General features: G+C 44.2%; 1 protein-coding gene across 1 annotated transcript in view; it reads right to left on the bottom strand.

Annotated features, from left to right (window-relative positions):
* The window catches only part of GALNT18 (polypeptide N-acetylgalactosaminyltransferase 18), a 418,859-nt gene that overhangs the window by 62,002 nt on the left and 342,763 nt on the right, over positions 1 to 14,094 (bottom strand). Inside the window, 1 exon segment of the mRNA XM_037839960.1 lies at positions 9,297 to 9,392. Coding sequence (XP_037695888.1) covers positions 9,297 to 9,392 — 96 coding nt within the window.

Here is a 14,094-nt window from a genome sequence, read left to right as displayed (position 1 = left end):
TCTAAATAGATGACGATTGAATGCCAAGGATGAACTTGGATGGGATTGGAGGATAGAGGACAGGTGGCTCAAAGGGACACAGTTGAGACATAAGGTAAAGGAAATATAGAATGTAAGCTTTGTATCATTGTTGAATCCCTTGTACTTCATAGCTGCGCTTAATGGGATTGCATAAAAGAATGTTTTTGTTCATGGAAAGTGTATATGTGAATTATAGTGTATGTTCAAGGATGTGTGCAGCTAGCTCTCATGTTCAGAAGACAGAGCAATAGATGATGGATGATAGGGAGGGAGGGAAAGAAAAAGCAATGTGACAGCATGTTAAAGTTGGTGGATTGAGCTATCAGGGAGGGGGGTCAGGGTATGATGGAATTCTTTGTATGGGGTTAGTATTGTTTCTGCAACTGTTCCTATAACTTTGAATTTATTTCAAAATAAAAACAAACAAACAAACAAAAAAATGTAAAAGAGAGTTCTATGATCCTTTCACTCAGAGGCCGGCCCCTGAGCAACACAGCCAGTGCTACATAAAAGCCAGACAAAGCCCTCTGCCTCATTCATAGCTCAGTCTTCCACTCCCCTGAACCCTCGCTCTCTTCTAAGCTGTCTCACGTCCCAAGTCCTGACTGCATTTGATTTCCCTATTCATGGCCTCATGTCACTCCACTTCATAAGCAGAGATCTCTGACTACCCACTTGGTCCAGCTCAGTGATTCTTAACTAGAGACAATTTTATGCCCCCCGCCGCTCCAGGGATCATTTGGCAATATCTGGAGATATTTTTAGTTGTCATGACTGGGCATCTAGTGGGTAGAAACCAGGGATGCTGCTAAACATCCTATAATGGAGAGGAAACCACTCCTCCCCCTTCCCCACTGTGCCAGTTTGGATGTATTATGTCCTCCCAAACACCATGTTCTTTGATGTAATCTTGTGGGAGCAGAGGTATTAGCGTTGATTAGGTTTGAATCTTTGGATTAGGCTGTTTCCATGGAGATGTGGCCCACCCAGCTGTGCATAATACCCTTGATTAGATTATTTCTATGGAGGTGTGGCCCCATCATTCAGCATTCAGTGTGGGTCTTGATTAGTTTACATGAACCTATAAAAGCTCAGACAGAAGGAACTCAGTGCAGCTGCAACTTAGACATTTTGTAGATGCTGTTGAAAGCTGACACTGACATTTCGGCAAACGCCATTTTGAAAACACAACCTGGGAGCAAGCAGACGCCAGCCACATGCGTTCCCAGCTAACAGAGGTTTTCCAGATGCCAGTGGCCTTTCTCCAGTGAAGGTACCCTACTGATGATGCCTTACCTTGGACATTTTATGGCCTTAAGACTGTAACTCTGTAACCAAATAAACCCCCTTTATAAAAGCCAATCCATCTCTGGTATTTGGCTTAACGGCAGCATTAGCAAACCAGAACACCCACCAACAAACAATTATCTGGCCCCAAATGTTAATAGTGTTGAGGTTGAAAAATCCCGATCTAGCCCATACTGAGGTCTCCTGGGCTCCTCGCTGCTTGGGCTCTGGGCCTCTCCAGCTTCAGCATCCTATACCTCAGTGAAGCACACTAGAGGGAGTGAAAAAAGACCAAGAAATCACCAAACTTCTTCATCCTTTGAAGTCAGGCAAACAGGACTAGGGGAGTCTAACAAATAGTGGTCAGGAGTCAGGCCAATGGCCAGCAGACATCAGGAGGAACGGTTGTACAAACACAAAGGAGTGTCCAGACTTCAAAACCCCCCAGTGCCTCACTCCCAAGGAAGAGGAAAAGGCTCTGCCAGGGGCATTTGTTCCTGAGCCCAGGACACAGGCAGGATCCATTAGGCACCTGGTCTCACGGATGTCTCAAGGGGCTGCAAAAGGACGGAGGGGGCAACTCCAGCCCCAGGGGTCCCTGGAGGAATGACTGCAGGTGGTCAGCCCTACTCTCCCCAGCCCCGAATGCCCCCTTCTTATCCTTGAAGAGGCTGCTTTTGGATATGACATATTGACACCCACCCATCACGTTCTTGACACTGGGCCAGGTATTGTCATGTACAGGTCATGAGAGCACACACAATAATTCAGAGAAATGCACATCACGGCCCCTATTTCACAGAAAATAATACAACTGAGATTTAGAAAGATTAAGTTGCTTGCCCAAATCATACATGTGGTATTGGTAGAACTGGGACCAGATCCCAGCCTTGTCTGACCCCAAGCTCATGTTCTTTCTACTGCCTTGTGAATCAATCACTGCCCTGTTTCTCTCTGAGGTTAAACACTACCCTTATCAAACTACCACTCTGCACAGTGAAGGCTAAAGTGCTGCAGGGAGGAGCTAAGGGATGGCTGCCCAGGGGTACAACTCACTCTGGATCCTGTGTGTACAGTGGCCCCTGGAATTGCGCGAGAGCACAGATCATAGGTCAGTAAATAAAGAGACCCAAATAACTCTATCTGGATTAGTCCCTGAATAATGCAGAGCTGGAAGTGACCAGCCACAGCTTCAGGACTGGGTGTGGCTCCCCCCAAACCAGAACCCTGGGTGGACTCTGCACTAATATTCATCAGCTGGCACCTGGGCAATGCAGCTTCGCTCCAAGGGAGTTGCAGAAGGCACACTTTAATGACATTAGAGCCAAGAAATAAACTGTGGGGAGTTTTAAAAAACTCACAACACTTATTTGTTTACAGATAAAATCATAGAGAACTGGAGAAATTTGCCAAAGGTCACAGAATAGTGACTAGCAATTTAAACTCTTGGCTCACAAAGTGAATTGTCTCTGCTGTGTTACTTGAAGGATCTGGAGATGAAAGCACACTACGAGATGCCCTTTTTGCTCCCTGCTGCCACTGGGGCCACTGCCAAGCAGGGAAGGGGTGATGGCTTCATTATGGCTCCATGGGCAGATAGGCAGCTTCTAGAGGGTGGTTCGTAGACAGGGAGACAAGCAAGCCTTTTCATCCTTCTCTCTCCCTTTCTTTCTCTCTGTATGTGTGCATATGCATATGCCCAAGCACACACACATACACACATACATATACACATATACACATGTATTGACATTTGTATGTATTTATATGTGTGTGTTTATGTATGTATAGCCAAATGAGAACTTTAAAAAATAAAGAATAAATTCCAAAAAGCAAACCAACAAAGTCCATCCTCAATTCCATACTTCTCTTACTTTTATTAAACACTATTTTATCTAATGCAGAATTATTTTTCAGTATTAAAATAGAATACTCCTTTTGATTCAACTCTAATCTTTATATTTCAGTCAAAAAGTATTTCCTGAAGCACAAATGAGGCAGGTTCAGTATTTCAGAGACTTAAGAAGGAATTACAGTTCCTTTCATCTTCCTTCTTCTACAGCAAGAATTTACTTTCCTGTAGGAAAAGCACATTTTTACCTGTGTTTATTACAATCTGAAAGATTTAGGCAGGAAAAATGGAAGAAGTCCCCAGGCCCTGTCTTGTCCTCTCTCCCTCCCTTTCATGGGCTAATGAGAAGGTGGTTTGGGGCAGTAGGTTTCTTCATATGAACCGTGCTGACTTAAGTGCCTGCCTCCTTTTCCAAACTGTAACTTATCCAGGTTAGGCACCTGGGCAAAGCTGCCTTTATTTCTTGCAATTCTTGGCATAAAATAATATCAATACATACTTGTTGAAAGAGCAAATGAAGGAAGAAGTGAGTGAATGAGTGAATGATTGAATAAATAGTCTGTGGGGAAATCCCATTATTATATTTTTCCCATCAGAAGAAATTTTCCAGGCTGTTAGACTAATTAAGCTAATATTCTCAGTTATTTTGAGGATTGCTTGAAATTTGCTTCCAATTTAAATAAAATGGTTACGTTTCCTCATTAACCAATTAGCAGACTTCCCAGCAGCCTCACCTCACTAATTTGATTAGTTACACTATGCTTTCTCTGAGCCAGGGTCCTCTCTGAGACCTGGGAAAATCATAGCTATTATCTGAGTGAACTTTTTACACAACCTGTAAGTGGAATCTCTCAAAGAGTTTAAAAACAGATGTGAACCCAGCCCCTCTCTCCGGCCAAAGCTGCCTTTAGTTTCCTAAGGTTATCAACTGGGCCACACTAGAAGTCGCTCCACCAAAACTATTCCTGTTGCTAGACCAAATTTGTCCTTTAAGGGAACTGAAACTTTCTAAAATAGTAAACTTCACAAAAGACAAATTGTCATATGTTTGATGAATGAATGAATGAATGAAATACCAGAAGAGCAGCTGGAAGTCAAAATACTGGCATCCTTCCTACATCTACTTTGCCAGTAACTTGCTGTGTGAACTCAAGCAAGGAATTCACCTCCCCAGATACCATTTTCTTGTTTTCTTATTTATCAGGGGTGAGATTGATCTGGAAAATATCTAAGTTCCTGTGACAGAGACAAGGAAATGTATCTGCTAAATCCTGTTGAACACCCCTCCTTCCTGGACACACACAGAACTGTAACTTCCCAGCCCCCGTGCGGCTAAGGAGGGCCATGGGATTGGCTCTGGCCAATGTAATGTGAGAGGAGGCGATGTGAGTTACTTCGTGGGTGAGGCTGTGAAAATTAGATTTCCAGTTGCACCCTTTCCCTTTGGGGAGAAAGCCACGTGATTAGACTGTGAATGCATAAGGGCCACTCACTCACTCATTCATGGCCTGGAGAGTTGCTCGACCTTCAGCAAAAGAATAAAAAACTGTTAAGAAAAATATCCAAAACCTAGAAATAAGGCAAAAGGAGTGAGGGGTTGGGGGGAGTGGTTCGTTCGTTCAATATCATACTGGGGCACTAACAGAGGTACCCAAGAGTATTTAATTTTCAGAGAGAATGTCCTCATGTTTGACTTTGAGATTTATCTTTTGATTAGCACCCAGACACTCTGAAGTAAACTGGTAACTTCAAGATTTCTGCCTGGGTAGAAAAGATCACACTAAAGATTATAATTTTATTTCCCTTTATGACATTAACCAGTTTTCTCTCGAATCTGTCGAGCTTATTCTAACATTATTTTTAGAAAATGCTTACAAATACTCAGGTCTTCAAATGCTTTTGGAACCAGCTTAACCATCCTACTGGTTCCCTTATTAATGAGTAAAAGAAATTTTTGTCACATTTATTTTAATTTGTTTGAGTCATGGTATTGCTTTTTAGAACTGACAAAATAAACTTGTTTGGTTTATACTGCTGAGGTTTTGGCATCATTCATTACCTGGTCTATATAGGTTCTTGCTGGTTTAAAAACCCCAATTGGAAAAATTTAGAAATTGGGAAGAAGAAAACAAAGAGGCTACTGTCAGAGCTGGCAACATGAACTGGGTAGACCCACAAGCTCTGCCTTTTGGCCCTTCTTTCCCCTTCACCTGTCGTGACGCTGGCTGGCTAAAATCCAAGGAATGAAGTGCAAATGTAGCCATACATACACTTTTCAAGAGAGTAAAGAATTCAAGTTCTGACTGTGGTGAAGACTTAAAGATTTAAAAAGAAAAGAATGGTTGGTCTCCAGCACAGACTGTAAACTTCATGAGGGAAGTGACTTTTGTCTGATTCATTACTGTCTCCCAGGACAAGGAACAGTCTCTGACATATGGTAGACCCTCACTGATTTAAAAAAAAATAAGAAGTTGAAGAATCAGAGAGTCACAGAATTCCAGGGTGGGGGTGCCATTAGGGATTTCTTCACTTGAAAGTCCAGATGATAGAGGAGCCCTTCACCATGTCCCTAGAGCCAACCACACTTGCCTTGGACGCCTCAGATGACGGTGAAGTCACTCTGTCTGAGACAGGGACTGGGAAGAGTTTCCTTACACTGAGCCAAAATCCTGTGTCTTTATAATTGTGGGAGGACAGGTCCAGACGAAACTCGTGAGTGGTGACAGCTACCAGAATAGCCATTAGCTTTGGATGAGGGCATGGAGCAGAAATGAAGGAGCCCACGGCAGTGATGACATTCTTCTCTGTCTTAATCTGGGTGGTGATTATACAGTTGTGTACAACTATAAAAATTCACTGAGCTAGACAATTAAGATTTGTGTGTTTCCCTATAAAAATACACCTCAATAAAAGTGAAACAAAAAAAGGTCCAGGACCCTCTCTCTCTCTCTTTAGCTAAACCAACTCGGCAGGTGAACTTACTCCCCTCCCCCTATGTGGGATCTGACATCCAGGGGTGTAAATCTCCCTGGCAACGCAGGATATGACTCCCGGGGATGAATCTGGACCCAACATCATGGGATTGAGAACATCTCCTTGACTAAAAGGGGGATGTGAAATGAAACAAAGTTTCAGCGACTGAGAGATTCCAAATGGAGTCAAGAGGTCACTCTGGTGGACATTCTTATGCTCTATATAGATAACCCTTCTTAGGTTTTAATGCATTGGAATAGCTAGAAGTAAATACCTGAAACTATCAAACTGCAACCCAGTAGCCTTGACTCTTGAAGACGATTGTATGGCAATGTAGCTTACAAGGGGTGACAGTGTGATTGTGAAAGCCTTGTGGATCACACTCCCTTTATCCACTGTATGAAAGGATGAGAAGAAAAATGGGGCCAAAAACTGGGTGAAAAATAGGGTGGGGGGGATGATTTGGGTGTTCTTTTTTACTTTTACTTTTTATTCTTATTTTTGTTTTTCCTGGTGTAAGGAAAATGTTCAAAAATAGATTGGGGTGATGAATGCCCAACTATATGATGGTACTGTGATCAGTTGTTGTATACAACGGATGATTGTATGATATGTGAATATATCTCAATAAAACTGAATTAAAAAAAAAAAGGCCCAGGGGGTTGGGCATTGCAAATATGTGGCAAGACCAAAGCTAGGACTCAGGCTTCCTGATGCGCCATTCACTGTCCTTTCCCCTCCTCCACAGCATTTCTGCTGTCATAGCAACTGAGAGCTGCCCCAGCAGCCAACAGGTAGGTTTTGACCAGGGTAGGAACCCATGGCAGATGGGGCATGAAGTGAAAGCAAGTTGGTCTAGCATGGGTTGGGGCTAGAACCTTGAGGATACTTAAAGTGAACAAGAGTTAGACTTAATGAGTAGCAATAGTAATAATAATATTATTATAGCAATGATAATAGTTAACATTTATTGAGTATTTACTATGTGCCAGGGATGGTTTTAAATGTTTTACAGGTATTTAATCCTTACAACAACCTGTATGGCACATGGCATTATTAATCCACATTTTACAAATAATAAAACAGGCCTGGGTTGAAAAAAAAACTGCTCAAGGTTTCATAACTAGAAAGTGTCAAAGCTGGGACTTGGACGCAGGCAAAATGGCTCTAGAATCCAAGCTCTCAACTACAATACAAGATGCCCCATACTGAACCATCTGCAGCTGGAAGAGAACCTCTGCTCAGGCTGACACTCACCATCCCAAAGAGGAAACACCCAATATTTGTCTAACGGTTACAGATCTCCACTTGGATATGTTAAAAGTAAATTCACCTATTGTCTCCTGGATCATAAGTATTAGAAAGCAGAGGAAATTTACAAAAAGACCAAACCTCTTGTGACTGGTCTCCTTGGTCCACACTCAAGAACAACATGGATATGCTCTGGGCTGAAAACCCAGATACACAACTGCATCAATCAGAGAAATGCAAATTAAAACCACAATGTGATACCACTCTACACATACCACAATGGCTATAATTAAAAAGACAACCAATACCAAGTGTTGGTGAGGATATGGAGCAACTGGAACTCTCATATACTGCTGGTGGGAGTGAGAATTGTTACAACCACTTTGGAAAACTTTTTGGCAGTGTCTGCTCAAGCTGAACACATGTCAACCCTATGACTCAGCAATTTTACTCCTAGATACAGAGGTGAGTGTAGATACGCACCTTAAGACATGAGCAAGGAGGTTCACGGCAGCATTAGTCATAACAGTCCCCAAATGGCAACAACACAAATGTCCATCAACAGTAATAGATAATGAATTATGGTACATTCATAAAATAGAATACTACACATTAATAAAAATGAGCTACAACTGTACACCACATCATGGATTATCTCACAAATACACTGATGAAAGAAAGAAGTCAACGTGAAAGAATATATACTTTATGATCCTATTTATATAAAATTCAAAATCAGGCAATAATATTCTTTTTATTGACCCAGTGCTGGTTACATGAGTGTGTTCACTTTGAAAACTCATTAAGTGTTATGCTTCTAATTTGTGTATTTTCTATATGCATGTTATACTTCAATAAGATATTTACATAAAAATAGTCACCCATTAGAAAATGTCATGCCACTGTACAGTGAAAAATAAGTTGCTATGCTGGTGGTGTGTGGGGACAGTGTGATCTGCTGACCTGCAAGTGACCAGCCAGTGTTGTCACAGCAGTGCAGCCCACACAAAGGGGAGGTGGCAGTGATCATAACAGACACTCGCCTGTAAGTCTCAGAATTCTTACACATGGGTAACATACCCGCCATGTTATTCTTCAGCCACTTATATGTTTAAGAATAATTGTCATTCATGTGTCTAGAGTAACAACTGTTTTCAACACTATTGCAATTGTACAACTATTCATTGCTTGTGTAGAGAAATATATATATTTTTATCATTGTGCTCTTCTGGAGTTAAGAAAACCCTGAAAATGTTAATTCAGAACAGGTCAGTGTATGGCATTCTTGGTCAATGGTCACCAACTGTACTATGCTGAAAAATACCATTCTCTTGGCACCCTCTTTGGGCATCAGAAGCACAGACTATGAATGTGGAATTTTTTTTTGGACAACTTATTTTCTTGGGAGCTTCCATTTGTTCTCCACCAGAGGAGGCCATAGGAGCTGGAAAGGAAGCCCATGGCTACAAATTTTGGCCCCAGCTACAATCTAGAAAAGGGCAGGGCCTGAGGGGCTTTGAATCGGCACTCTGAAGAGACTCTGAGCTAACCAAGAGCTTGGGGTGACCTTTGGGTCCCTCCCTGTAGACAAGGGCATGGCTGCCAGAACCAGGATTCTGATTTAACTATAGCTTCCTCAAAGGAGGCAGGTGTTCCTCTTCAGAAATTTATTCCCCTGCTTTCCGCCCCAGCCCAGAAGACCCTGGCATCTTAGCATCCACTTCCCCAGCCTCCATCCAGGTGAGGGAAGTGAGACTATCCTCGTTTGTTCTTGAGAATACTCCCTAATGATTGGCTCCAGGGTCCCTGGTGCCCTGGTCCCAGACTAGCCATGGTAGAACCCAGCCATCCTTCCTGACACCAGACATGCTCGTGTATATACCCTGGCTTGGGGATCTCTCAGAAGACTCACCTGGGGTGTCATCCCATGGCAGATGTACATGATGGGAACATTCTCTGTATCTGGTCCCTGATCAAGACACAAATCAGTCTTCAGGGAATTCTGCAGCTGAACACCAGAGGGGAGACAGCCACACCAAAGAGAAAGAAACAGAGAAAACAAATGCATTAAATCAGGAGAAACAAGCATTCCACTGAGACAGACTCTATTTCTAAAATTCTACCCAAGGCTCCTGAATATTATGGAAACCAAAAGCACTAGCTTTTGCTATAAAAGCACTGAGGGAAGCCTGGCCTTTTTTGAAAGAGAAACATTCACATGTAGTTAAACAGCAGGTTGTATTTTGGGAGCAGAGAGAGTCTGGGAAAAAATAAGACACGCACGCATGTGCACACAAAAGATGGTGCTAAGTTCCTCACTCCCTCCATTTCCACAGGTCTACCACCATGGCCTCCCAGGGCCCTTGGAGAGAAGTCTTTGCTCCTGGGAGTTGGGGAAAGCAGGCAACATGCTAGCTGTTTCAGTTTTGGGAAAGCCTCTGGGACTGGGCCCTCTCTGTCCCCTGCAGCCTCAGGAGTGGTTTGGCTAGGTATCAGTGGCAGCCTGGCTGATGAGGGTTTTCCAGAGCTGAAGATCTGTTGGAAGGATGAGAGGAGGGGACCAGGGTGGGAGCAGAAGAAGACAGAGGTATCTCTTACCCTCACCTACAGGCCCATGAGCCCACAGTCTTGGCAATCAACAGAACATGTCTGGGTAAGAGTGGCAAGACTCAACTTCCCCTTCTGACTCAAGCACACTCTCAGGCTTTGGAAAGAGCAGCCTGTGGTCACATGGCCCTGCTCACCAACCACAGCTGAGTAGAGCAGAATGGGTACCAAACCATGGTTTAGCATGAATAAATAATTCTCTTTCTCTACCCCTCTCTCCTCTCTCCTCTTCTCTCTGGAATTTGACCATCCCATCATTCTCCTATCTGTCCTGGGGATCTAAACAAGAAACCCAAAGACTGTGGTCAATGGATAGTGGTCACTAGAACTGTGAGGCCATTTAGATCAGGTGTGGGGATCTGTTGAGCCATCTACAAGGAGAAGCAACTACTTGTGATCAAGCGGAGATGAAGGATGAAGCAGATAGAATTAGAGACAAGAGAGATCATTCTGCACCTGCTTTGGTTCCAGTGACTTCCCAGCTCAAATGCCCATGTCCAGCCATATTTCAGTGTCTGTCCCATAGAGAACCTAGGGTATCTCTACTCCCTTCCCACCATAACTTGAGCTGACTCGAATGGCTTTCTCTTCTAAGCAATAAAAAGTGCTTTGTTTAAACAGGGGACTGGAGATAGGCATCCAGAGAAGACAAGGGCAATGGGCAGCGGGTGGGTCATCTATCTGGGAAAAGGCTGGAGACAGACAGTGATTGAGCTTCTGTAGTTCTGATGGCCTGTGGCAGGGATGGAATGAAGCCAATTGAGGGACATGAAATGGAAAAGGTAACCAGAGGCATGGATGTGCCCTGAGCATATCCTGTTCTTTGTAGGGGACAAGGAACAGAGTCAAATTCCTCTTTTCTGAGTTTCCTTTCCTCTGCTGGGTAATAGCAGCTTAATCTCTAACTTGCAGTTTGGTGATTCTAAAGAAATATGAACATGTCTCAGCTCCCTGGGCTGGGACCCTAGAAACATCTATGCAGCAAATCCTCCATAATAAATTGACTACCTGGCTTACCTGTGTGTGGGGAGCATATGTAAACATGCTCTGGGGGGTGGGTATCACATCTAAAGCCAAGCACTATAATCCATTATAAGAACTACTAACTGCTATTGCAAAGAGAAAGATCCAGAGGATCCTGATGTCAGTTTTGGTTTTCCTCTGGTTTTTAAACCTGGCCTCTGGGTGAGGGGGTGGGTGCTTTTGACGAGCCTTCCCTGGCAGTGTGTCGTCTCAGCCTCTTTAAGCAGGTAGTCCATTGAAGTGGTTGGGACAGATCGGTGGGGATAGAATTTTGGCTCTAGCTGTGTGGTCTTGGGCAAAGCAAACTAACTCCTTTCTGTCTGTTTTCTTCTCTCTAAAATCAGGATAACAATAGTGCCTACCTCATAGGGCTGTTATGAGGATTAAGTAAAACAATACCTCTAAGTGCTTAGCACAGGGCCTGGCAAAGAGCAAATGTTATTATTATTAGCTGCTATTGTTACTGCTGTACAATTATTAGCTGCTATTGCTGTACCTTCCTGAAATCTATTCAGGGAAGCTAGCTTTTATGAATGCATCTCTGCACCAGGTACCATGTAAAGTGCTTTCCATGCATTCTCTCACCTAATCCTCCAAGTCACCCAGCCAGGTTGGTAATATTATCTCTTTAAAGGATGAAGGAACTGTGCTGTAGTAACAAGCTTGACCTTATTCCCCTGTTTGTAATGCTATTCACACTGTGTGGACACTTGCCCATGTCAGCCTCTGCTCTGGCCTTCTCTTTGCTTGACAAAATTCTCTTCTTCTTGGTTCTCAGCTTATCTGTCACTCCAGAAGCCTTCCCTGGCCCAAGTCTGGATGTGAGACTACTGCTCTATGCTTCACCAGTGCTCTCCACTTCCCTTATTGTAGCCCTTAGGATACTGCATCCTGTTGTTTCTTGACTTGCCTGTCTCCCCTATTAGTCACCAGCCTGAGTCTCGAAGTCTTTCTCACTGCCTGTCACCCGGGCCAGTGCTGGAACACAGTAGACAGTAAATATTTGTTGAATGACTGAATGAAGAAAGTGAGCAAATGAGTGGCATTCTCAAGATCTCATAGTTGGACAAGCGGCAGAGCTGGAGTGTACCCGACTCCAAAGCCCAAGCTCTTTTCATCATGCAAATGGCTACAATCCTGAGATTGTAAAAGACACCCTATGAAATGGCATTACAATGACCATTAAGGTTTTGCAAATTGTCAAGGTTATATACTGAGAAAGTAGCAGAGCTACCGTTCAGAAGCCAGGCCTGTCTGTGTCCAGATGCTACTGCTTCTCTGTCAGCACCAGACCAGGGATTAATCCCAAGCTTCCCATCTCCCAGGCAGGGAGCTCAGTGATCCAGAGGAAACCCATGCCCACACAATAGGCCCGCTGGGCCTTTCTGCCCACAGGAGTCATTAATGGGACTTATTTGTGGATTAATGGGCTGGGCTATAGACTTGACACTGGCCCAAATGGGAGTCCCAGAAGAAGTTATTTTCCCTGAACAATGTGGTCTGGGCATGAGTTGGAACAGGAAAAGAAGAAACTCTACACCTGCAAGACCTGAGGTATCTCCATTTTAGAATAAAAATAATCATCAGGAAGAATGACTCAGACACAGCAAATCCTCTTGCCTCTTGCGACTGCATCCTGTGTCTCCCATCTTCACTCTATTGTCCCTGTTAAGAGTTCATTATGCTCCCCTACAAGCAAGCATGTCTCTGCTCATGTAAGATCCCAGCCCGTGGAGGAGGCAGGGAGGGAGGAGAGGCTGGCTGGGGCAGAAGCAGGGCCCTGGACAGTGGCTGGCAGGTGAACATGCAGGGGTTCAGAGACCTCTGCCAGCCCCAGGGATTGCCAATAGAGCGGAGCTGCTGGAGATGCTAAGTGGATGGCTTTTCAGCATGAGAGAGCGTAAACAGTCCCAGCATCAGACGCAGACAGCTCTACATTACAACTCTATTTATGCCACTTACTATTTGACCAACCAACGGTTTCTGGATGTAGAGTCAAGGGGGCTACGTGGTAAAACTGTTGCAAATGCCCTTATGATGAGACGCTTTTGCCTGGAGGATGAGAATGCCTTTGGCTGTAACCCAGAATTGCAACGCTACGTGCACACACCTCCACTATTACAGCTCACTGTGCCGCTCTGGGTGAATATGGCTAATCATGCCCAGCTACAGCTGACAGCCTGGGGACAACATGAAGCAGGCCCTGGCTAACAGAGGCTTGGGGCCAATAGTTCCTTGGGAGCCACGACAGTGTAACTATCCTTTCTGGACTGGGTCCAAGAATGGCCACAAAGCACACACAGCTTGCTATGAGGCAGAGTGTGGGAGCATCAGTGGGAGCTGTGTCCTCAGGATGCTCCCAGGGAGGTAGATGGGGCTGATGGGCATCCCACAGTCCAGTGCGTTTCCATGTGACAATGGCATCTGCAGCCTCAGTGAATGGCTGGGAAGCTTCTGACACCTGAATTACACCCGCCTGAGAAGTGGAGAGGCAGGAGGTCACTGGGCAGTTCTCTCAGGACATGTAAACCAGGCCATGTGAATTCTCGTGGGAAGATGTGACCTCTTCTCATAGGTGGCCTCCTAGACCACAGAAGCCCTGGGAGTTCTGGAATCCCAGCCCTGTCTCCTTTAGAATCCTAGGATGTTAGGGGTGAGAGGCCCATCGAGGAAACTGAGTCTAATTGCTCAGCGAGGGCTCTTCCCCCTTCCAGGCAAACACTTTGCTATTATGTTCCCTGCTGAGGCAGGCCTTAAATTCAGCTCTGACCAGGTCGTCAAAGGAAGAGGCTTCAGTTCTTCCTTCAAGTTTTCATCCTGGGATATGGAAAAAGCTCTCAGGAGACGTGCTCCAAAAGGAGGAATCAGAGTGATTGCAGAAGCGGGACCTTTAGACTCTATTTTCCTGTTTTGTAAAGCTAAGTGAACATGGGCAAATCACTCTGCCTCTCTGTTACCCCATGTGTAAAAAGGGGATTACATAGATAACCCCAGACTGCAGTTTAAAGGACTTAACTGTGAATAGAAAAACCATGTGTAAAGACTAAGTCAGCCCAAATTGAGCAAGATATTGAAAAATC

Source organism: Choloepus didactylus, chromosome 6 (assembly GCF_015220235.1).
Source record: "Choloepus didactylus isolate mChoDid1 chromosome 6, mChoDid1.pri, whole genome shotgun sequence".
Lineage (NCBI taxonomy): Eukaryota > Metazoa > Chordata > Mammalia > Pilosa > Megalonychidae > Choloepus > Choloepus didactylus.
Note: the sequence above shows the minus strand (reverse complement) of the source record. Positions and strands in the feature narration are given on the sequence as shown.